We start from the raw sequence: 26,560 nt of genomic DNA, 5'->3' as shown, positions 1-26,560 counted from the left end.
ATTATAATATGCTGATTTGATGTTCAAGAAGCATTTTTTTATTATAATTAAATAATAAAATTTAGTTTTAATTTTAAATAAATTGTATGAATTAAACAGCTCTTGGACATACTTTATCACTAGGAAGAAATGAAATAACCTATGATCAGGCCCACACGGAATACGCGCACGCAGACTTCCGCAGATTGTAGTGCCCGACCATCATTGACAAGTACAACTTGCGCGTGTGCGATTGTGAGGGGCAGTAGGCTGCGCTGATTGATGTTTAATTTTTTTTATGAGAAAGTGAATGTTTAAAATGTCTAAAATAAAACTGAACGCAGTGGAATTAAGGAAACGTCTGCAAAAATCACAGGACAGGACAGAGCAAAATAATTTGCGAATGTTTTTTATTTATGAGAATGGGGGAGTTATGTTTTGTAAAGACTGTCAGCACTATTAATTACCTGAGGTGACAGACGGCACTGGAGCATCTCAAATCCGCTCGCCACAAGAACAGAAAGGGAAAATGAGCACCGTAGGTTTGTGTACTATACATACTCAAGTACGCGCTCATCTCCAGCATTTCATCGTCAGATACACTCAGAAACCCTTCAAAATAAAAGTTCTATTTGCATTTGTATTGTGAACCTCAAATAAAAGTTAAGTGAATAGTTTGTAATGTTTTCATTTCTAATACTCTAAGATCTTTTTAACAAATTTAAAATAATTCCAAAGATTTTTCCAAAAATAAAATTTTTCCATAAAAAAAAATGCTAAAAAAGGTCATATATATATTGCTATAAACAATAATATATTTTATTGTATATATAATATATATATATATATATATATATATATATATATATATATATATATATATATATATATATATATATATATATATATATATATATATATATATATATATGTATATATATATGTATATATATATGTACACAATTAAAAACATTCCGCATGATTCCGCAGATTTTTCCAAAAATTCAGCACAGAAATCACAAAAAAAGTCAGCAGATTGCGTGTGGCCCTGCCTATGATTAATGAAAGTATCATGTAATCGTTTAAGAAATTTCTCCTGATATAAAACCTTTTTGGCATGTAGGGCTCAAAAACCCTAGGGTTCTATATAGAACCCCATTGAACTTTTTTTTTTTTTTCTATGAGTGCCGTGAATAACTACGCATGAGTTTCAAGAGAGACCACTACTGAAAGAACTTTAGTATTTTTTATGTTATTATTTTTTGTAAGTTTGCTGGTTCTGTGGGGCACAGCAGGTTGGTTTCCCTGTGTTGAGCATAACAGAAAATGGGTCAAGTAATCAGGAAGACACATAGTAGGGGACAGGACGTTTGATGGCCAGCAGGGAATTGACCTGATTGCTGGTGACGGCCTAGTAAATAACAAATCTCATGTATCTGATCGTTTATACCTTAAAGGCTTTGCATCTGGGCACAAATACAAAGCTTTTTCTGAATAAAAAAAAAAAGGCTGTGGCCATGGAGTAATGTTATTTTTGTAAAACTTGTTATATTTTCATTGACTATGACTTGCAGATAGACTAAGCCCAGATACGTTAATGCTTTATTTAGCTAAAAACAGATAATGTGTCTGCACAAAGCACATCAAGGACATGTAAGGGTGAAAACATGTGCAGGAGGGCATTACACGGGATGTTTATATTTATTTTAAAAAACAACAGGGATCATTTGATTTCTTGGCTACCACATTTCAAAACAACAAATTATATACTTTAAATGGAGGGTAGGGCATCAAATTTAATGGGCCGTATATTTGCTGAATTTTGGGGATGTGCATAATATATTTGGCAGAAAGGGTTAAGTAAACATTTGGTTATTGAGAAAGAAGGGATTTTTCTGGATAATACAACAGCTAAATAATGAGCCGCTTAAAACTATATGGGCTATTTGTCTATGTTAGGACTTGTGGTGCATTGTATGGAGAACACTCTGGAAAACCATGTCAGTTACTTTCCTCTCTCGCCATAATCTCACTGTAAGGCAGCAATTCACAGTGGAGCCTGAGATTATATATCATGTGACTCTTTGTACAGCCAGTCAGATGTTCAAGGTCTTTGGTCTTTGGATGATCTCAAACCTACTGAAAAATCCAGAATTGCTGGTCACCAACATAAGGTATGTTTTGGGACCATCATGGGCTGCTGGTTTGCTGGACCCCAGCATGGGAAGTGGAAGTGCCTTTGGACCAGCTACACCAGCTCAGTTTTGCTTGAGAACGGCATTATGCGGATCCACCAGCACTATACCAGCTCTAACTAGCATAATCCAGCCTCGATCAACATGGACCAATGTTCCTGGTTTATGCTGGATTTTTCAGCAGGGAAATCATGCTCAAGAACATGATCATAATTTTGACACAAACTTGTGGAGTTCATTCAGCTTGAGCTATTAAAACTGCTATAACTGAAGCATTGATTACTTGTTTATTATTTCAAATTCTACAGCCTGTGTATCAGGTCCAATTTTTGAATATTTTAGCCTGTATAAACATGACCTGTATGTTAAATTAAATGTGTCATTTAAAAAACAAAAACAAAAATAAATAAAAATCAAGCTGTAATTTCAAGGTTTTTAGGCTCAGTATAGACATTCAACAAAATGTATTTTAGTTGATCTATCAGTCAAGTTCTTTTCCATTTTTGAGACATTCCCCATGCCCCATTTACATGGTAATAAGTTGCAGAGTTAAGAAATGTTGTTGTAAATGCTCCCTTGTGTTTTTTTTAAAAAAGTAAAGAATTATTTGTAATAGATTATGTCTCATTTCCTGAGAGATGTTTCTAGAAGCACTTGTTTTTTCTTCTACCGTGGGAAATATCAACTATATTAACAAAGTGCCCCCAACACCGATCTCACTATACTGTTACTATGAACTATGAAGGCATACCTTCTCTCTAGGGGTCAAACAACTAAAAATCAAGTCAGGAATCTTGGTGTGACTCTAGAGTCAGACCTTAGTTTCAGTAGTCATGTCAAAGCAATAACTAAATCAGCATACTATCACCTGAAAAATATTGCAAGAATTAGATGCTTTGTTTCCAGTCAAGACTTAGAAAACTTGTGCATGCTTTTCATCACCAGCAGGGTGGATTATTGTAATGGACTCCTCAGGGCCTTCCCAAAAATACCATAACATAAGATACAGAACGCAGCTGCCAGGATTCTGAGCAGAACCAGAAAATATGAACATATCACACCAGTCCTCAGGTCTTTACACTGGCTCCCAGTTACATTTAGAATTGATTTTAAAGTATTATTACTGGTATTTAAATCACTCAATGGCCTAGGACCTCAATACATTGCAGATGTGCTGACTGAATATAAACCAAACAGGGGCCGGTTGCATAAACCACGTAGACTAGTCTTACAAGCAAGTCATACATTTTTTTTCTTTAAGACTGGTCATACATTTTTTAAGTCAGTTACATAAAAATGTACACTGGCCTAATTTGATACAGAAAAGTAAGACTAACCGTCCTTTGACCAAGTGCTAATGGGTCATACTAGATCTTAAGACACTATCTTAACATAATGGCTAAGTTTATACAACTAGCCACAGATCACTCAGATCATTAGGATCTAGAAAGGAAGGAAGGGTTCACTCTAAGCATGGCGAGTCCGCTTTTAGCTACTATGCCAGCCGCAGCTGGAACCAGCTTCCAGAAGAGATCAGATGTGCTCCTACAGTAGTCACATTCACATCCAGACTCAAAACACATCTGATTAGCTGTGCATTTAATGAATGAGCACTGTGCCACTGTTTTTCCGACTGTTTGTACTGTATTTTATTTTATTTTTTATTCTAAGCTGTTTCAAATATTCTTATTTCTTTTGATGATTTTAATTTCTTCTATTTAAAGCACTTTGAATTACCATTGTGTATAAATGTGTTATATAAATAACCTTGCCTTGCCAAACTTGCCTTACATGGAGGGGGCGGGGGTTATGACCTATACTGGGACCAACCACATGGGGGTGATCGAGACGCTTTGGCTTCACTTTTCAGAACTCATGTGGCATGCTTCTGAGTGACAGGTTGATCCCACCCTCACGTATCATCAGAGAAGAGAAGAGTCACGCAGTCAGAATCATTGGTTCACAATCAGTACAAAAAAAAACATTTATGAAACATATAATGCCTAGAGTTTCCCTTAGTATTTTAAAGGTCAGGCAGTATATACTGCAAAAAAAACATAGCTTCATACAAGCTCAGCTTGAACTGTAGGCCTTATCTGTGAGGTCAGAGTACTTGACCACCAGACCCACAGAACACCTCACACACATTGCTCATCTCTGTTTGACTGATGAGCACTTCCCACTTCGTAAAAACCTAAAACTACAACTTATGTTCTTGGCTGTATTCTGGCACCATTTTTGTTTTTAGTTAATCGCTTTTAAACCTCTTCTCATTATCTGTCAGAATAGGTGTTGTTTATGGGTGAATATGTGGGAGGCATGTCCTGGACACTTTTTGCCTAGGCTTTTTTTGTCCTCATTTCTTTTAGTTCTTCAATTTCTCTATTAAAATGGTTTGTGTTACAGTTTTTCTCCAAGTTGTCGTACAAATTTTAAACATAATGTATCATAATTAAATGTCTTAAATTTATCTTTCTGTGAAAACAGGACTTGCAGAGATTGATGTGAAATGTGACTGCACACTCACACAGCATGGAAAATATTTTATGATTATTATATTGCTAATTTTGTCTTTCATTGCAATTCTTTATGGGTTTAAAACATTTTTAATGGCCATGTAGAACATGAAAGGGTAAAAACTTTGTTTGCAGATTATAATTGTGTTTGTATTACTGTATAATGACTGAGCGAAGTGTAAAACGAAGGTTTTAGGACCAAGCAGAAACCTCATTGGCTAGTGTTCACCTTTCACTATCTGCATTTTAAATTCTGCAATTCACTTTGGGTGAAAGCAGACGCCATGATTAATATTCATGAACATAACAGCCCACCGCTTCATTAGCATAACAGGCACTGAGTGATCTACATAAGGGAAGACAGAGAAGACGTCTTTGACTATTGTTAATGTATCACGACAGAAGATGCGGAAGCAGAATGCAAGTAAAACTCATTTAATTGTGTAACACACACACACAGTCAGAGCACACACAACAGGCTGGTAACGCAGGGACAAGATGGTCAGTGATCCCGAGTGAAGTGCCGTGGTGATGAAGTGAAGAATAAATCCAAACCCGTGAAGAACCGAGGAACCAGACTGGAAACAGGACGAGACGATGACGGGAACAGGATCACACACGGGGAACATCAAACAACGATCTGACAAGGAGAGGAAAGTTCCGTGAGTATTTAAAGGGACAGATGATGGGTAGCAGCTGGGAAGATGATTGCGATCAGCTGATCGCTAATAGATCTGATGAGAGTGGAGCCGCCCACTCACACACACCCACACATCTAACAACAGAAACACGAGACTAAAAGGAGACAATGAAAATATAAACCGTGACAGTACCCCCTTCCCTAGGAACGCCTCCTGGCGGTCCCAGGCTCCCCTACCTGTCGATTGTAATCATCAATAAGGGAGTGATCCAGGATGTCTCTAGCAGGTACCCAACTTCTCTCCTCCGGACCGTAACCTTCCCAGTCCACCAAGTACTGGAATCCGCGTCCCCTCCGCCTAGAGTCCAGAATACGGTTGACCGAATAAGTGGGTTCCCCTTCTACGAGACGCGGCGGGGGGGGAACCGGGACTGGCGGATTAATATGAGAGTGAAACACGGGTTTGATTTTAGATACATGAAAAACGGGATGAATCCTCCTGTACACTGGAGGCAAGTTGAGGCGGACTGCCACCGGACTAATGATTTTGGTGACAGTAAACGGGCCAATAAATTTGGGAGCAAGTTTATTAGAGACGGAGCGGAGAGGAATATTCTTAGTAGAAAGCCACACTTTTTGACCGACGACGTATACGGGAGGCTTCGACCGGTGGCGATCGGCCTTGGCCTTGGTGCGCGCCCCCACCTGGAGTAGAGTCTCACGGGCTCTAGTCCATGTGCGGTGACACCTCTGGACGAAGGCATGAGCGGAGGGAACCGCGACCTCGGACTCCAGACTGGGAAAAATAGGTGGCTGGTACCCTACACTACATTCAAATGGAGATAGACCCGTGGATGACACTGGTAATGTGTTGTGGGCGTACTCCACCATAGACAGTTGTTGGCTCCATGAGGAAGGGTTCTTGGAAACCATACATCGCAACACCCTCTCCAAATCTTGGTTGGCTCTCTCGGTTTGGCCATTGCTCTGGGGATGAAACCCTGAGGACAGACTAACGGTCGCTCCCAGTAGCCTACAAAACTCTCGCCAAAATTTGGACACAAACTGGGGTCCTCTGTCGGAGACCACGTCTATCGGGAGGCCATGTAAGCGAAAGACGTGATCAACGACTGTCAACGCTGTCTCCTTAGCTGAGGGTAATTTGGGTAAGGGAATAAAGTGTGCCGCCTTCGAGAATCGGTCCACCACAGTTAAAACAACCGTGTTACCCTGGGAGGGTGGGAGGGCGGTGATAAAATCTAGAGCGATATGGGACCAGGGTCTCGAAGGGACAGGCAGCGGTTGGAGTAACCCATCTTGGGGTCGATTGGAAGTCTTACCAGTGGCACAAACCGAGCAAGCCAAAACAAAACTGTGAATGTCACGAGCCATAAGTGGCCACCAGAACCGTTGCTTGACTAAAAAGCTAGTGCGACTAACTCCTGGATGACAAGCCACGTTGGAGCAATGACCCCACTGAATAACGTCAGACCGTAATCCCTCCGGCACAAATAAACGATTCGGTGGGCCACCGGGCGGAGGCATTACCCCTTCTAGGGCCGTTCTGACCCTCGATTCGACCTCCCATACGAGTGTGGAGATGAATAGATTCTCCGGCAAAATGCACTCGGGAGTACACGGGCGTTCGGAGCGATCAAAAATGCGCGACAAAGAATCAGGTTTGATGTTTTTAGAACCCGGGCGGTACGAGAGAGTAAAATCAAAACGTCCGAAAAAAAGTGCCCACCGAGCCTGCCTGGAGTTCAATCTTTTAGCAGTTCTGATGTATTCCAAATTCTTATGATCAGTCCAGACGATAAAAGGTACCCCTGACCCTTCTAACCAGTGACGCCATTCCTCCAACGCTAACTTGACTGCCAACAACTCTCGGTTACCAATGTCATAATTACGTTCTGCAGGGGACAAGCGATGTGACAAAAACGCGCACGGATGCATCCTGTTGTCTGTGAGAGAACGCTGGGATATCACTGCACCTACCCCCACCTCTGACGCATCGACCTCCACCACAAACTGACGTGATGTATCAGGTGCGGTGAGAATGGGAGCCGAAACGAAGCGGCTTTTTAGTTTGGCAAACGCTGCTTCAGCAGCGTCTGACCACCTGTACGTAGTTCTGGGGGAGGTCAAGGCGGTCAGAGGAGCGGCTAGTTGGCTGAAATTGCGAATAAACCGCCGGTAAAAATTGGCAAACCCCAGAAACCTCTGTAGGGCCTTACGAGATTCTGGACTTGGCCAATTCACCACAGCCTTAACCCTCTCAGGATCCATGCGAACTCCCTCAGTCGACACAATGAATCCTAAAAACGGAACAGACTGTGCATGAAAAGCGCATTTCTCCGCCTTGACAAAAAGCCCATTCTCTAGCAACCTCTGGAGCACTCGTCGGACATGCTGAACGTGTTCCTGGAGAGAAGATGAAAATATCAATATGTCATCCAGGTAAACATATATGAACTGGTCAACCATATCTCTCAGCACGTCGTTGACGAGTGCCTGGAAGACTGCTGGGGAGTTGGACAACCCGAAAGGCATGACCAAGTATTCAAAATGCCCCATAGGGGTGTTAAAAGCAGTCTTCCATTCATCCCCCTCCCTGATGCGAACCAAATGATAAGCGTTTCTTAAGTCCAATTTCGTGAAGATAGATGCTCCCTGCAACCTCTCGAAGGCTGAAGACATCAACGGCAAAGGATAGGTATTCTTTACCGTGATGCTGTTCAACCCTCGGTAATCAATACAAGGTCGCAGTGATCCATCCTTCTTCCCCACAAAAAAGAACCCCGCCCCCGCTGGAGAAGAGGAAGGGCGGATAAACTTATTTGCTAGAGAATCAGAAATATATTTCTCCATAGCCTCCCTCTCCGGGACAGAGAGCGAATATAACTTGCCTTTAGGCGGAGACTTACCTGACAATAACTCTATGGCACAGTCATAGGGACGATGCGGAGGGAGAGAAGCAGCGCGAGACTTACTGAACACCTCCTTCAGGTCAAGATACTCTGCGGGCACGTTTGATAAATCCACTGCCTCCTCCTGAAACATAGAGACAGGAACAGACGAACAAGCAGACACAAGACAGGACTCAGAACATTTACTACTCCACTCCAACACAGATCTTTGTTGCCAATCAATTCTAGGGTTATGTTTAATGAGCCAGGGGTGTCCTAAGACAACAGGTGCGAGTGGAGAGTCCAGTATGTAGAAGGAAAGTGTCTCGGTGTGGTTGCCTGAAGTGGTAAGTGCGACTGGTCCGGTGATGAGGGAGATGGTGGGAAGGTCTTGGCCGTTGAGTGCATGTACAGATATCCTACTGGTGAGAGGGAAAAGGGGAATCTGAAACTTGCGAGCAAATGAATGGTCCATTAAGTTACCTTCTGCCCCTGAATCCACCAGTGCTTGACAGTCCTGCTTGTGTACTGACCATCTTAGTCTTACCGGGAGGAGCGTAGATGTGGATGAGGTCTTCTTGGCGGAGATCCCACCCGACAGTAGCCTCATACCTACTGCCGGGCTTGGCCTTTTACCGGACAACTATAGGCAAAGTGTCCCGCGGCCCCGCAGTAAAGGCAGAGACCTTGGGATCTCCGCCTTTCCTTCTCCTCCCGGGAAAGCCGAGCTCGCCCCACCTGCATGGGCTCGTGATCGTAGGTAGGGCTGACCGCGCTCCCGCCACTGGACCGCTGACTCTCAGTGCCCTCCGCAACCCGGCTGTGTAGAGTCCGACGCTCGCTTCTGGTCAGTCGTGCGTCTACCCGAAGCGCTAGGTCCACAAGTCCATTCAAAGACGTGGGCAGGTCCAGGGCGTAGATCTCCTTTTGAACGCGGTCAGCCAGCCCATGCAGGAACATGTCCCACTGCGCCTCCTCGTTCCAGTGACACTCAGCCGCCAGGGTCCTGAACTGAATAGAGTAATCAGACACCGATCTCTCTTCCTGTTTGAGTTCCGCGAGCATCCTTGCCGCCTCTCTTCCCGCGACCGCGCGGTCAAACACTCTTTTCATCTCGGCGGCGAGTGTCAGGAACGAGGCGCAGCATGGATCCTGGTTCTCCCACACAGCCGTTCCCCAGAGAGCGGCTTTCCCAGTCAGTAAAGTCAGCACAAATGCCACCTTGGCGGGTTCGTGTGCAAAAGTCCGAGGCTGCAACGAGAAGTGCATGGAACAACGGTTCAAAAAGGCTCTACAATAGTTGGGCTCACCGTCATAGGGTTGCGGGACTGGTAGTCGAGGCTCTGACTGGGAAGCGCCCTCTGATGGTCCGGGGGGAACGGCTGGTGCGGGTGGCGCAGTGGGAGCTCGTAGCTGTTGTACTTGCTGGGTGAGCTCGGACACCTGCGTTACCAGCGCCTGAACGGCGCGCGCCGTATCATTAAGGTTTCTTTCTTGACTGTCCATACGCTGAAGACTGGCCTGGACGAATCCTTCCAGCGACGGAGATTCACCTGCTGCTTCCATCGTTGGTCAGATCGTTCTATCACGACAGAAGATGCGGAAGCAGAATGCAAGTAAAACTCATTTAATTGTGTAACACACACACACAGTCAGAGCACACACAACAGGCTGGTAACGCAGGAACAAGATGGTCAGTGATCCCGAGTGAAGTGCCGTGGTGATGAAGTGAAGAATAAATCCAAACCCGTGAAGAACCGAGGAACCAGACTGGAAACAGGACGAGACGATGACGGGAACAGGATCACACACGGGGAACATCAAACAACGATCTGACAAGGAGAGGAAAGTTCCGTGAGTATTTAAAGGGACAGATTATGGGTAGCAGCTGGGAAGATGATTGCGATCAGCTGATCGCTAATAGATCTGATGAGAGTGGAGCCGCCCACTCACACACACCCACACATCTAACAACAGAAACACGAGACTAAAAGGAGACAATGAAAATATAAACCGTGACATAATGTAGATACAATTGTAAGGGGTGTACAGTTAAAGACCCAGAACCAGATTTGAAGAATGAAGACCCAGAGTCAGAATTATAAAAAATTAAAGAAAATATTTACTGAAGATAGTTTGCAGTTTCATCAGCAGAAGTCAGCTTCAATACTCGCACAGGAGTTCGTAGGCCGCCCCGCTTACAGTTACAAAGATCACAGCAGTTATACGATTTCCAAGGTCTAAGCTACGTCATTGCTTACAGGATGAATGATTCTCATTGGCTATGAAATAGATAAACACAGTAATTTTCCACACATATACAGATAGACTGAAGCATATCTCCATCGATTATGCAGCTGAAGTTAGGCACGTCATGACCTTCCAGGTCGCAGATTTGGGTTGCTGGGCGCCAGCATGTCCAGAACAACAACTCAGTCAATCTCCAATAATGCCAGTGGTTCCTTAACCTGTAACCAAGAAGACTAACACACACACACCGACACACAGCTTTTCCAAGGTTGGATTTGGCCAGGCTCTCACTATAAACAGGAGAGTCCTCTCAAAACATCAAGATAATGCGTTCTTTCTCTCAAGGATAGCTAAACTTTAGTCTTAACTGGAAAGAAAGGCTTTAACAAAGAAATGGCCCCTTAAACTATTGGCTTCAATGACCCCTTTATGTTTTAACACATTGAAGACCTTTCTCAAACACAAAACAAGTCCCTATTTCATTTCTGGAAGCTGGGTTAAATAAGCAAGCACTGCATTCAGATATCAAATACAGACATTAAAGAATACATGAAAATAACATTCCAGTAATCACACTGGTAACTTATATAAATAAAGTAAAATCTCCAGAGAAGTCATTCAACTCATTTGATATTTAGAAGGAAAAATATTGATTAATACCTTAATTATAATCAATCATTACATATACATTAAAGGAGCAGTGGATTCCAATACACCCCCTTCAGTCCCCCGTTTTAGACCAATGTGGAGTCCTAAACACCACATCTGGTCTATCCATAAAGAGGCTGCTTCAAAATGTTAGGTTTCTGACGCATGCTCTGTCAGGTTAATTTTTATAAAACAAACAATATTTTCCCTTCAATGACTTAATATTAACAAAATATCCCACATACTACAATATTGATCTCCAGAACCTTTGGACATAGCTGTCTTTACATGTCTTACACAGCTATTATTCATCGTGGCTAATTTGGTTTCATCATCAAATTAACTGATACAACTTTTAACTGATCCTTCTGCATCACTTTCCTCTTCCATTGAGTCTCTCACCACTGTCAGCCTAGTGACACTTAAAGTTCCCTCGTTAACTACTTCTCACAGTATTGCTCTATCAAATGGTTAGTCTGACGATCCAAAAAATATAATCAGTATTGTCTCAGTCCCACTTATCTTTACAGTTTTACAGAAACCAAAATATCAAGTTACTCAGATCTCAACCCCTAAGACAGCCATATACTGTAGCTGATTTCACTTTTAACCTTTATTTAACTAAATTGTAGTTTTCTTACACATCTAATGTCATACATCCATTTAATGGATTGAGAAATAAAACTTTAGAAGTTATATTCACTCCTCCTTTGTTTGCCCACCGGCCTTTCATAAAAATGAGGGAGCTCACTCTGGATAATTTGGATAGTGACTTAGCCAATGTGTCACTTTGTCTCTTTTTGCCGTCAAATCTATTATTTTTACGTTTACCATTATGATCCCACCTAGTTGTCTATTCAAATTTAGACCCTCAGTTGAATTTAGACAAGAGCTTTTACCCCATAATGGACGGCAATCTTCAACTTCACAATTCCAATTTATATAAAATACTAATCCGGAGAGTAATTCAAATCAACATCATACATGACAAAAGTATTCACAATTACCAGTAGCAGACAGAGCTGGAAAACCAATTCAATTAAAGCTTGTCCCATGTTCTGTATTGTCTTTTCATCTTCTTTAAAGTTTGTCATTTCACTTAACCCATCTGTAATGATAAAACACTCATTCCAGAGGTTAATGACACTATATCCACAAAATCAGGAAATAATAGTACCCCAAACTAACACATACAAGACATAAAGTGCAGTCACCATCACACGCACTCATAATAGACACACGTAACTGCTCATTATCAATGTTCGTTGTTTTGTTTTTTTACTTTAAAAATATTTAAGTTTTAAATTAGATTTCAAACTTCACATTTTCCTCTAGTTTTTTTTTTTTTTTTACCTACTTTTACATAGTCTTTTAACCATTTCAAAGCATGTATTGTTCATTACTCATTTCATCTTAGAAAAGTCAGCTGGGTTGTTTTGGTTCATTATCACTATTTTGTTCTTTAGCAGGCCGATAACAAAAAGACAGACACAGTTACCATCCCTTCCTCCACTCAAGCAGTCTCTCTCACTATAAACAAATAATCTTTTCAACAGCCTCCTAAGACTGTAATTTAGACAAAATGTGATATTAAAGTCATTACATTAACCTTTTACCATTCAGCTTTATTATCCAGACTTTTCTCAAATCTACAAAGCTGTCTTCATCTTTAGCCACCACCATGTCCAAAGACCTTCACGAGTTAAAACTATGTTATAGACATATAAGCTCAAAATTAACTCTTCTATACATTTTTCTTGCCCATTTGGCAACCAACATCATGTCCCTCATATAATTAAGTTTTGTTACTGTCTCCGCAGCAAATAACGGCAATCACCTCATGGAATCAGCTGGCTCCTGAAAGCCCACTCCCGTTATCTATTTATCTTTAATTTTCTTCTCTTCAGGGTGTCGTCCCCTGGCATAGTTGCAGACACTTGTCACAATGAAAAACAAGCCATACAATGTATGCGGTTTCTGGTGAGTGGTATAGAGGAACTTACATTTCTGGGTCAGACTGCCGTAACTTCTCACAGCTTCATCCCCCCCCTGAATGATATAAGGATGCTGCGGCCTTCACAGCCATCCGCTCGACTCTCATACCCATCTCACATAAAACACCTCCTTCAGGAGATGCCCAGTGGCGGCGGTGACCCCCTGCCTTAGGTTGTCCTCTGTTAGGCCAAAGAAGATCTTACCCGTCATTGAGAAATCACCCTCGTGCTCACTGGTAACCGCTCCTCCCATTACCAAATCAGTTTTCTCCAACATAATCAGTTGTTTTCTGGAGCTTAGGAAAAGCACATTCAAGAGTCACCAGAGCCATTTTGGACTGCCTAATAGTGTTAACGTAGGGAGACAGGTTAATAACAGCAGTATTTAATCACTAAAATCCTTCTAACATCTTAAAAGCAGCAACCTAGCACTGCTTAGATTCAGTGAATTTAGCTCACATCCGTCTATTCAGTGTACTGTTACATCTGTAGCCGGAGCCATCGGCCCTGTTCCATGGTGGACACTAAAATGAGACAAAGAAGTTACTGGTCCTAAAATAAATTAATCAAAAACGTCACTTCCATCTTGTAAGGTCTGCATTATTTTGAAGACTTCTTTAAAGTCATTCAGTTTTACTTTTAACATTTTTAACATTTAAATACAAATTGCCCTCTGAATGGTAATGATTTCTTTTAACATCTCTGTGTCTATGGTTTTCAACTGAAACACTGTGCTTTACTATAAATAGCTTATTATCACTTATGACACAGGCTCAGATAACAGCTTTTAGCTGACATTGAATGAGAGAGACTCTGAGGCATTCAAGACTGGTACACTGCCCTCTCATAAACTTCTAACATCAAACTTTATCTACCATATTTTAACTCTAGCCCAGCGTAAGGCCTCTTTGCCAGAAATTACATACGTTTTCAAATAAACATAATTTTATAGTTGTCCTTTGCCCATACACCAGGGAATTTAGACGTAACAAATTTCCACTCAGATTGAGTCTGTCGCACTGGCACTTTCAGCCACAGCACACACCAGATTCAGATAAGCAAACTGTTTCAGCCAAATCACAAGCATATCTTTTGAAAGTAAAACTTCAGATTCTAGTTCTTTCCTGGTCAACACTTTTCAAGCTGTTTGTTTAATCAAATGCCTTTCTACACATTTTACATTTTAGCAACCGTACTACTGTACTCGATTTTAGTTGTTAATTTCTCAATTACCATAGTTTAATATCTGACTTAAAAAATGTTTTCTTTTTTTTTTTTTGGAGTTTATCAATCTCCAGTTAGGATTCACACTAACTTTTACGAGACTATCACGCTCTGCTTATGATACATTTTGATACACATACATCTTTTGCAGATATTATTTTAAATCATCCTTTTAGTTACTTTTACAATTTGCAACTCATTTTTTTTTTAGTTATTATCTGTAATTTTACATTAACTTGTATTCATCAGTTCACTTATAAAAATTACTATTATAGATCTTTTCTTCAAAAGGATTCACTTTGAGACTTCAATCTTTTGACCTTGTTTTTATCTCTTACTCTTTCTCAGACGAAAACTTTAATATCGTTATATAAACACTGATCTACTTTCAAACCCACATTATTACCAGAAATGTGTCACTATCACATTTTCAAACACCTTCTCAGTGGGCATTTACAGTTACATGTTAGATGGTCCTGCTGACCACAATTAAAACACTCTCTGTCGGCTCCAACTTACTGCAAACTCTGAAGCAGTGTGTCCCAAACAGGAATGCAAACCGAGCTGATAAGCAGTTCTCAGTATTCTTTTACAGTCCACCAGTGGCGGGTTCAATCACAATAGCCGAATCATAATCTTCATCATTATCATTGGCAGCACATTAATTTTGATAAGCTGCACTGAAAATCACTCAACATTCTCTAAGGTTTTTTTTTTAAAGTTTCTGTTTAACTTTAGTCACACTTGTCCAAGGAAATGATCTTCGACCCATAATTTAATATACTTGCTTTTTGTAATCATCGTAAGCAATAGAAGGCTAAACATTTTAGTTTTTCAGTTTCTTTGTTTGTTTGTAGCCAGTCAAGTTGTTGTTTAAATTTCCAAACAGAAGCAAAACTTATCAAGACAACCATTTACTTAATAATTTCTGCAGATTTCTCTGAAGTGAGGGCTTCAGAGCACAGCTGCTTACTGCGTTCGCTCTTTTCTGTCTCACTATTAGTTTCAGGACTGTTCAGGTTACTGATCAAGTTACTCAGTTTGTCTGCCATATCTTAATAACAGTTCAAACTCACCTGAAGTCATTGCAGAAATGGAGGCGGCGATCTTTGAACAACACAGCTTGGCTTCTCCGTGATGAAACTGCAGAGTATACTCCAAAATCACAGTTACTTATACTGGTCCTTGCCAATTTGGGTCACAACTTTTTTTTTTTTTTTCTCTCGGGATCGTTCCTGATGCATCCCTGGCAAACAACCCTATTTTTGTTAGTATCCCTAACTGCCTGTTTACTAAATTCGGGGATCCCCTATCTGAGATGGAAGAGATTGAGCAGGTTTACGGTGCCACTGGACCTCTCGTCCAGGGACGTACTCTGCTGGGGTGGTGCTACACCATTAATGCCCAGCGGGGCCCCTACAGAGCACGCTTCACTTGCGCTGTCTGCTGCCGTTACCCTTAACGACGCTCTCAGCGACTTCTTATACTCTCAGCAGTATAATTAACTTACTCCTTCACTCGCCTCATTGGAGTGAAGGCTCTCCCGCTCTCCTTCAAAATCTCTTCCAGTCAGACAGCCCTAACAATTAATAAAAGCTTACTACCTTGTGTGTTGATTTGCCAGAGATGTCACCACGGAATGATTGCCCGCCGCATCCTCCACCAAACTGTAAGGGGTGTACAGTTAAAGACCCAGAACCAGATATGAAGAATGAAGACCCAGAGTCAGAATTATAAAAAATTAAAGAAAATATTTACTGAAGATAGTTTGCAGTTTCATCAGCAGAAGTCAGCTTCAATACTCGCACAGGAGTTCGTAGGCCGCCCCGCTTACAGTTACAAAGATCACAGCAGTTATACGATTTCCAAGGTCTAAGCTACGTCATTGCTTACAGGATGAATGATTCTCATTGGCTATGAAATAGATAAACACATTAATTTTCCACACATATACAGATAGACTGAAGCATATCTCCATCGATTATGCAGCTGAAGTTAGGCACGTCATGACCTTCCAGGTCGCAGATTTGGGTTGCTGGGCGCCAGCATGTCCAGAACAACAACTCAGTCAATCTCCAATAATGCCAGTGGTTCCTTAACCTGTAACCAAGAAGACTAACACACACACACCGACACACAGCTTTTCCAAGGTTGGATTTGGCCAGGCTCTCACTATAAACAGGAGAGTCCTCTCAAAACATCAAGATAATGCGTTCTTTCTCTCAAGGATAGCTAAACTTTAGTCTTAACTGGAAAGAAAGGCTTTAACAAAGAAATGGCCCCTTAAACTATTGGCTTCAATGACCCCTTTATGTTTTAACACATTGAAGACCTTTCTCAAACACAAAACAAGTCCCTATTTCATTTCTGGAAGCTGGGTTAAATAAGCAAGCACTGCATTCAGATATCAAATACAGACATTAAAGAATACATGAAAATAACATTTCAGTAATCACACTGGTAACTTATATAAATAAAGTAAAATCTCCAGAGAAGTCATTCAACTCATTTGATATTTAGAAGGAAAAATATTGATTAATACCTTAATTATAATCAATCATTACATATACATTGAAGCAGCAGTGGATTCCAATCCACCCCCTTCACAATCATTTCATATTTAAGTGAATGTTAGTGTGTTAGTCTTATTTTCTTCTAAAAACAATGACTGGCCAATAATGTCACAACCAGTCTTTAAGCTCTGTTTAATATGAAACATACAAATTATCTTTCATACATGATTGCAAGTGCAACATTTTAGTTCCAAGTCATTTAAAACTGCATCATTATTGATGGAGAGGTTGACATTTCAGATTGTTTTTTTTCACCCTAGTGTATAATATTAATAATAATAATAATAATAATAATGCCTGAATTGATGATGCAATAAAAAAATAAAGGTTTAAAATGATGTTTTGGTAGAGAAGCCATTAAATAAACGTTTTCATTTTCCATGAAGAATCTTTCAGTGAAGAGTTCTTTAATATAATCATTTTCTTCTCAGTGTAAAGAACAGTTTAATAATTTAAAGAACCTTTTTTTCCACTATAAAGAACCCTTTGTGCAATGAAAAGGTTTCATGGATGTGGTTCTTTGAACCATTGATGGTAATAAAAAGGGCTTTCACACCGGAGGATCGTTTTCATAGTTCCTAGAACTATACCCTTTTTTTTTTTTTTTTTTTTTCGTGTTCGCACAGCAGGAATTGGGAACGATTTAAGTGATAAGAATGCCTTTTTGGGGGGCAAAATTATCTCCTTCAGATTAGGGTCTAACACAGCACAATAGGAAGGAACTACCAGTGACGTAATTGTACGTTGATTGGCCAAAACACATGCCATACGAAACACCGGCCTCTGCCATTTTTAAAAAGTCGTGTGAACACATAGTTTACAGACTTACTCTACGAACTAACTCCATGAACATGGAAAAGAAAACAGCAAAAAAATTAACCGGTGCCGAAGTCAAGTTACTTCTCAACCTTTATGCTACGGAGCTGTTAAAGTTATTGAATGTTGCGCTTAAATTATGTCTCTGTCAGCCGGCTTACATCACTTCAAGGTTCCTACTGGTTTTGCGAATGCAACCAGGAAAATAGCCTTATAGGGGAACATCTAATTCTCGGGCAAACGCCCTGGTGGCTTGTCCTTATAACTGAGTTCCTACTGTGAAAGACCCTATCGAACCTTTATTTTGTGAGTGTATACAGAGCTTTATGGAAGAGTGGAGGAACAACTCCACTTTATCTTTGAGAAAGAGACTTTATCAAATCTCTTTCTCAAATAATCAGCACACTACCCAGATGCTGCTACTAAACTGAAATGTTTTTTTATGCTCTTTTAATGTGGATGTGCTTTGTGTGAATGACATCCAGTACATAGAATTGTCTTTGATCAGACAGAGTCTTGCACTCTTAACTGGGTCTCAGATCAGTTGGCTGACTGTGAATTAGGGGCAGGGCAGGGGGTTCAAGTGTGCGTGAGACTGCAGGGCGTCTGTTTATCAATCTATCCCATCAGAGTAGAACACGGTTTGTTCACTGGATTTAAGTTCTTGCCCACACAAATCTCTAGACATAAACACAAACACAATCTTGTTTCATTGCCATTTTCCATTTACAAAAACTGCGCTGAAAAATATAATTTGATCAACATTAATTGCATTTACAGTTTGCATTTAGATTTGAAGCAGTCAGATCTACAGATAATAGGACAGACTACAAATCACACATCCACAGAACTATCACATAGTTCTACAGTTTGACTAATACATGTTTCAGCCGAATGTATTCAGATCACATGTTTTAAACTAAAACTCAACATGTGTAGGCCTACTCCACAATTTATCATACACTCATATATGCAGTGTGGTGTTGGAAGCACTGGATGGTGGTAAAGAGCTTTATAATGTGTTATAAAAAAATAGTCATATTGTTATTCATTTATTTTGCCATCTGGTGGGCATGTTTTGAAATGTAAAAGATGTCTGGGTTATGTTCTAAATTGAATAGTTTACTTATTACTAAAAAGTGTGCAGTTTGCACTGTATACTGTGTACTATTAAAAGGTATGTGAAACGAAATGCATTATGCATTTTTGCAACGTTCCATACTACTGTTTAATGCATGTGAGAAACTTCTTCGTGGTCTTAAGTGTAAATGAGGTTTACACATTACTGTTTATATATATATATATATATATATATATATATATATATATATATATATATATATATATATATACATATATATATATATATATATATATATATATATATATATATATATTATTATTTATTTATTTTTTTGCTTTTATGATATAACTTGTATATTATGTTCTAAAACTTCAAGATTGCTCATTGTAAATGTACCTCTTCTATATGTAATTTAAACTAATTGTTACCTCTGTATGTGAACTGCAGGGATTGCCTGGACCCCTTGGTCCCCAGGGCCACACAGGCCCTAATGGGCGACAAGGTGACACTGGTCTCCAGGGCTCTAAAGGAGAGAAGGGCGACCATGGCAAAGGAGGCATTATGGGTCCAAAAGGAAGTGTGGTGAGTCTCTCAGTCCTGCTCTCTATTTCTGCTGTTATGTAAGGACTTAGTTAAATGCTTTTTTAAAATACAATAGGTTTAGAGTTTAAGCTGCCTTTTCACTATCTCCGACATTCATGTACTATTGTTACTTTTCATCCCATGGCAATTGCATTAAACTTTCAAATTGGCCGTGCAGAAGCCGTTACCCTCATTTATTCACCATGGTAAAATGAATGAATAGGCAATGAATAAAGGCAAATAAATTTAAATTATTATGTAATGATTATAAAAAAAATATTTCAGACATAAGTATTCATAACAACCCATTTTACAGGAATAGTGTTTAAAAAATAACATTTTATGGTAGTTGGTAGTTCTCCCCTTGTGCTCTTATTTTTTGAAGATTACATCACATTCGGTCTGGTGGTCGCATAGGCTCTTGTAAACGTACATCAACTTAAAAAATTAATACTTTCAAGAGTTGCCAAAATAATTTACATTCATTCTTTTCCCAGCGCTGGCAGCCAGCACCAGGATTTTTTTTTTATCTTTATAATTTTCCCAAAGCTTTCATTGCCCCCAGAATATTTTTGTTGTATGAATATCATGCAAAACATTTGATTCCAGCTTAATGCATTCTTTTTTATCAACTCTTGCAAGTGGGTACGTTTCATAAAAAAAAAAAAAGCTAAATTTTGACCAAAAGGCTGAGAAAATCATGTTTTGGTCAAAGACTAAGTCAGTATTGGATTCAGAATGTTGATCAAAACACAGATGGAGTAGATTGTGTGTCCACTAACACCGTAATGCTTGTACAGTCCTGTACCTCTTCCTGGTTCGATATTTTATTCGTTAATGTTTGGCAGTTTTGTTTTATGTGCTGTTTAAAGTTTCATTTAAATAGTTTCTTCTTCTTCGCCTGTCTTTTGATCCGGAGATCCTGTACTGTTTCAGAAGATGCGTAATAGTGCCCCCCTACCATATAATAGTGAAAACATGGATTGCCGGGAAAACAATGGCTGGGAAGTGGTGTGTCACAAATGGCGGAAAAAGAGTAAAAAGATTACCGTATACTTAAGTGAAAACTTAATTTTTTCGGACACCTATTAAATGTTAATTTCAATTAAATAGAAATATATTATAGTTTAAACTTATATTAAATGCAGAGTGTCAGAGTTGCTCAGTGTTCAGTTTTGTTGTCATATTGTTCCCGTGTTTCTGCTTCCTGTATTCTTTTTCAGTGTACGCTTACATGACAACAATGCACTAAAAAGTTGTAAGTTATTCCTTTGTGTTTTCCTTGCATAAACAAAAGCAATGTCAAAACTATCCCGTTCACAAGAATCTGCGGAATCGACGAAAAATGCTGTATTATGCTGCCAGACCAGTAGTTGGCGATGTGACTTTGTAAAGAAACGCGTCCCTGTAGACATAAACACGTAATAGACACGCACATGACGTCACCGTTTTCACAAATTTGTATTTTTGTAGTTTACGGAGACAATACAGCCAGGTATCTTTTTCAAAAACTTGCACTTTGAAACCTATTTTCATAAGTTTGCATTTCCTGGCCCCAAAAACGCAGCTGACGTAAATGAACGGCCAAAAAAGTTTTCCATTTTTAGTTGAAAATGGTGATGTGTGTAAACAGCCCCTTAGTTTATTCCCTGATTACTCCCAAGTTAGTTTCTTTTGTTTCTGATTAGTTTCAACTGTGTCTCATCTAGTTACCTTTGTTGGCCCTGTGTATTTATAGCCCTGTGTTTTTCACATTTGTCAGTTTTCGTTTGCTTTATGTCTGGTTAGCGTTCTTACTATTTAATCCCGCAATCTCCTGCATATTTATGTTTAGTAAATAAAGGCTGAGTTTTTTTGGATTACCTTTTCGTCTTCTTCATCTTGCATGTTGGCAACCACACACATTACACAGAGTGCTTTAGAGTGCTTTTTTGACCTACCTACCTAATCTTTATATGTAATTTCATAATTACTTCTGTAGTTTTTTAAATATGGTTAATGTAATGCTGCCGAATTTATTGACATGCATTCATGGTAAACTAAAATATACTTTATTCTACTGAACCTTATATATTTGTAATTACACTTTTTTATGATGAATTTGCAATTTAGTTTATAATATTTTAACTTCTAAATGTAGTATTGAATAACCAACTACAGTTTACAGTACAATTATAATAAATTACTTTTATGTGTTTTAGTATGTTACTCAATAAGTACTTAGTATGTTACTCAATACTTATATTTAATTTATTTCATCTGAAAGTGATCTTCATCTGATCTAATGTACACTTCAAGTGCATATTCAATTCAATTAAGGATACTTCTTTTTTTTTTTACTTAAGCCATCTTCATCTTGTTGTACTTTATCATTCTGTTTAAAACATACTCAAGAGCAGAAAAAGTGAAAAGCTAATGTATTTGGGTCTTTCTTTAGGGAATGGTGGGGGTTCCAGGGTTTGATGGAGCAAATGGTATTCCGGTAAGTATTTTGTTTATATCAACAATATTATGTTTAGATGTGTGAAGTGAAGCAGAGTTTTATAAAATCATAAAGCAACAGCAATATGACAAAATACACCAATGTTCAATAAATAGTTTCATTTATTAAAACGAATCACAGAAATAAACAAGCCTTCTAAATAATATAGTTCATATATCATAAATACTTTTCCTTAGACTTCTAAATGCAGTTTTTATTGTGAGTTTTTGATTCACCAATTCTGGGTCATTGGTTATCTCTCATCAGGGCCACCCTGGTCCATCTGGGCCTCGTGGGAAACCAGGAGCTGATGGTTGTAATGGAACCAGGGGAGATTCAGGAACGCCGGGCCTTTCAGGATTCGATGCTGGACCTGGAATATCAGTATGAATGTTCATTTATTTGTGTGTCACAGAGTGAATAATTGAGACAGAATGTATTCATAACTCACACATGACCCATCTAACCTATAACGATTTCATTTTCTCTCGCACTCTCTTTCAATTACTTTGTCTCTGTGTACTTGCCTATCTGTAACATTTACCTTCTGTATAGGGTCGGCCAGGAATAAAGGGGGAGAAGGGTGACCCTTTGGAGCTGTGGGTCTATATGGAAAGATTCAAGGTAAGAGGAACTTTACTAGTTTAAATGCAGTTTGTATCAATTCATTTAGTTTAGGTAAAAAATTAAATAGGAATGGTGTCCTGTCACTTTGTCCATTTTTCTGTTGTATTACAGGGAGATCAAGGGCCACCAGGTGTTCCAGGATTTTTGGTAAGTTTAACTTTCGTTATTCATTTTGTTATATCAGAAACTGAGCAATCAGGGTTGAAAAGTTGAAGGGATAGATGTGTTTTCCAAAACATCTAATTTCACTCTTACAGGGACCAACTGGTAACCCAGGGTACAGTGGACTGCCAGGATATCAAGGACCTTGGGTGAGTCTATTTGTTGTATCACATTGTCTGACACCTATATGATAACACGAACGGTGGAGTGGAAAGTAGCTTTTGTCACCACCGACCCAAGTTGGAATCTGCTTTTTTCTGAACTAATTATTCTCCTTTTTCTTATCACATATCAGCTAAAAAATTATTTTAATCAAAATATATTCAAAAGGTGAAAAAAAAGTGCCTAACGGGTGTTTATTAGTGAGAATAAAGTGTTTAATGGGTATTTAATTGGTATATAATTGTAATTGGATGTGATGTCCTTGCGTGACTTGTGCAGCTCATATTACCACACTCAAAACCATGGCGCCCTTCATTGACTTTCGAGGATACCTCTGCTGATCAACAGGTTCAATGGTAGGATTAGGAGTAAATTTAAGGGATAGGGACAAGTAATGTCTCAATAATGCTTTCTGTACACCTAAAGACTTTGAAAAGATTTAGAAAATACTTTATAAGATTATCAGCTCACATCTAAAGACTTGGGTTCACAGTTTTTAGTCTCAGACTAAAGACTTGCGATAATATCAAACATGTTTGATATGAAAGACTAGAGAAAGACTGGCATAAATCGGGTCGCCGACTGCAGATTATCACCTCACATTTAACGATCGAGACGACGGGAGCGCGCCGAGACTCCAGTAAGATTCCTAAAGACTGCCGGTCTTTAGTCTGGGACTGTGAAAATCCTTTGGTGTACGCCCGGCATAAGTCAGCATTCATTTATGAAAATAATCACATACACTGAAAATGTTGTTATTATTGCATACTGTTTTATAATATACTACAATAGACTGAGTGAGGTGCAAAAAGTATCTGCCACTATTTGTACAGCATTTAACAACTATTTACGTTTATTGCAAAACTGCAAATAGCATCTATTTTTACACTTCGTGCAAAGAAAGTCCTGCTATTTTCACTTAGCTTAAATAACATCTATAACTATTTGCACTTAGCGTCTGCCATAAAATTATACTGCTTGTTTTATTTCAAACCTACTATCTCTTCTTCTCACTGTATTATCTTTCTTCAGGGTCCCTCTGGTAGTATAGGTGCTAAAGGACAAAAGGTAATAAAAGACAAAATTTTGCTTAATTTTATTTAAAAAAAAATTACATTCAAACAGATATATTTTTATGGCATCACAATCCAATTAAGTCACTTGGGTAAATTAACATCTATGTTAATGTACATGTGTCGCCTCTATACAGGGTGAAAGCAGTAAACTGTTAAAAGGATTCAAAGGAGAAACGGTAAGACAAATATTTAGTGTCATATATCACAGTGTCAGACTAATATTTTTGTGTTTAATCTGCACTGTTAACTCATCTGTATTTCAAACACTCACCTCAGGGGGACATTGGAGAGCCAGGCCCACCAGGAACTTACTCGCTGACAAGACCAAACATTACAGAATTGCAGGCAGGAAGAACATGATTTGAGTTTATTACAAATATTTTCTCTCAGGGGGAGAAAATGATCTTGCTACTGTAATTTTCATCTTCTGTTCATTTTCTGGTTTTCTTTAACAGGGTGAAAAGGGGCGGAAGGGTTATAGAGGTGAACCAGGAGATTTGGTAGGTTACATTTGAGCTTTTTAGCACACAATTTTTCCATTCCTTTAACACAAGGATGGTTACATTTGTGGAATAGTCAGAGACAATAGAAGAAGACAAACCACTTATAGAAAAAATGGGAGAAATTATAATGCTTAATGTGGTGGTTGTTGGAATAAAAGCCCCATCTTTCAGTGAAAATGTTCTTTTTGATTGACGTTCGGAGTAGCTGGATCCCATTGATTTTATTGGTGATTTGAAATATGTTTTTGAAATGTAATCTTGAGTTTTACAGATGGTCTTTCCTCATTTAAACAGTCAAGAGGAGTTTGTGACTTGAAAATAGCTGTCAATGTAACTAACCACTGAATGAACCCAAAGAGATTTGGCAATAACTTAATGATAATCTTTATATATATATTTTTTTTCAATTGCTTCAGGGATATACATCTACGAAAGGAGAGACTGGTGTGTCAGGGTTTCCGGGACAACGGGTACGATTGTTTAAGTGCTGAAATCTCTTTATTAACGCTATGCAAAGTCTGCAAATGTGCAAAAAAAGCCCATGGATGTGCACACATATTCAACCTTTATATACATATATATATATATATATATATATATATATATATATATATATATATGTAACCAATTACTATTAATTACAGGGAAACCCAGGATTAAATGGCTGGCCAGGACCAACGGTATGGAATTTTGATCAATTTCCCAACAGTGCAAAGCATTTGTGTTTACTTAAACATTTCAAGTCTCTCTCCATTCCTACAGGGTGACACCGGACTACCAGGTTTCCCAGGACATTCTGGCCTTAAGGTAATAAATGAATTTCTGATTTAGTCCTACATCTTGTCATACCTTACGAATCAATCTGCATCATAAGTTGTATGACCTAAATTCACATCATTCAACAGGGAGACAGAGGAGAACCCGGAGAGCTGATAGGAGGTTCAGTTGAAGATAATGGAGGTACTAAAAATAATCCACTGGTAGTACCGCTGTTCAAAGGGGTCCTATTTTCAAGCTTAACTTGATAATGAAAAAAGTCTGCAAAGTTTCAAAGCACAACGTCACACCAAAAGGAGTTATTCTCTATATCAGTTGTTCTCTATAAACACTGTTTCTGATCTCCCTGAAGTGCCTCGATGTAGTCTCGAGTTTTCTTCTGGCAACGTCACAATATCCCTTATTTAGATACGTCCCGCCCGAGGCATATGCAAAAAAAGGGTCGAGGCCCCTTTGAGTTGTGTTAGCAGTGTGTTGAAACTCGCGGTTATGGTAAGGAGCGTGACATTTCCGAAACACCCTCGAATCGGTTGACCAACACACCAAGTGACCAATCAAACCACAGTGCTCTTTTCAGAAGGAGGGGCTTCATAGAGACAGGAACTAAACAGAGCGTAACTGACAGACTGGGATGCAATAATGTAAATGATGTTAAAAATAATATTTTCTGAACATTCAACCATGAAAACCTATTATAGACCTCAAAAACAAAATCAAGTCTTTGAAAAAGGGCATAATAGGGCCCCTTAAATTGTTGGCATTTGAGTAGTCCAAATCTAACCTCCAATACACAGTCTAATTTTTACTACATTCTTAATATTTTTCTTTCTTTGCTTCTGTCTGTTTTTCTTGTTAATACAGTGGGTCCTCCAGGATTTCCAGGGGAGCGTGGCCTAATTGGAAATGATGGTTCTAAGGGTGTTAAAGGACAGCCAGGTCCCCCAGGACCCCCTCCATCTGAACAACAACCAGGTATTTCACGACTGAGCCTTGTCTGACAGTTAAACACAGATAGTTCAATCTAAAATGGAAATTCTGCCATTATTTATTCGCCCTCATGTTGGTTGCGATCGTAACAGAAACGTCTCGGTTACATATGGTAACCCTCGTTCCCTGAAGAAGGGAACAGAGACCGGATAGGAAACACGCCAGAGAGGCCAATCCACTTAGAGCAAAACCAAACGAGCGAATTCACACTGGCGTGCAGTCACCCGCAACAGCTGCTCCGCCACGCAGCGCGGGCACACAACGAGCAGCAGGTGCGATTGCTCTTCAGCCTTTTGCTGAGGAGCCGAGCCGGTGACCTGGCTGCCCCAGCAGGCTGCAGCAGATATGGCGATTGTACGTACGTCTCTGTTCCC

The 26,560-nt window shown here is 39.4% G+C and overlaps 1 protein-coding gene across 2 annotated transcripts in view; it reads left to right on the top strand.

Moving 5' to 3' along the window:
* Window positions 1–26,560, top strand: part of col4a2 (collagen, type IV, alpha 2) — a 162,544-nt gene that overhangs the window by 96,803 nt on the left and 39,181 nt on the right. For both annotated transcript variants that reach the window (XM_077216667.1, XM_077216669.1), the window contains exons 5-19: window positions 19,276–19,410; window positions 21,848–21,892; window positions 22,160–22,276; window positions 22,448–22,516; window positions 22,631–22,666; window positions 22,777–22,830; window positions 23,876–23,911; window positions 24,054–24,095; window positions 24,196–24,264; window positions 24,375–24,419; window positions 24,839–24,892; window positions 25,067–25,102; window positions 25,185–25,229; window positions 25,328–25,382; window positions 26,061–26,171. In XM_077216667.1, the coding sequence (XP_077072782.1) occupies window positions 19,276–19,410; window positions 21,848–21,892; window positions 22,160–22,276; window positions 22,448–22,516; window positions 22,631–22,666; window positions 22,777–22,830; window positions 23,876–23,911; window positions 24,054–24,095; window positions 24,196–24,264; window positions 24,375–24,419; window positions 24,839–24,892; window positions 25,067–25,102; window positions 25,185–25,229; window positions 25,328–25,382; window positions 26,061–26,171 (949 nt within the window). The remainder of the gene's footprint in view (window positions 1–19,275; window positions 19,411–21,847; window positions 21,893–22,159; window positions 22,277–22,447; window positions 22,517–22,630; window positions 22,667–22,776; window positions 22,831–23,875; window positions 23,912–24,053; window positions 24,096–24,195; window positions 24,265–24,374; window positions 24,420–24,838; window positions 24,893–25,066; window positions 25,103–25,184; window positions 25,230–25,327; window positions 25,383–26,060; window positions 26,172–26,560) is intronic.

This window comes from Siphateles boraxobius, unplaced genomic scaffold, assembly GCF_051911475.1.
Source record: "Siphateles boraxobius isolate OS27281-9 unplaced genomic scaffold, OSU_SipBor_1 7, whole genome shotgun sequence".
Taxonomy (NCBI): Eukaryota; Metazoa; Chordata; class Actinopteri; order Cypriniformes; family Leuciscidae; genus Siphateles; species Siphateles boraxobius.
The sequence above is the reverse complement of the archived record's forward strand: the minus strand, read 5'-3'. Positions and strand labels throughout refer to the sequence as shown.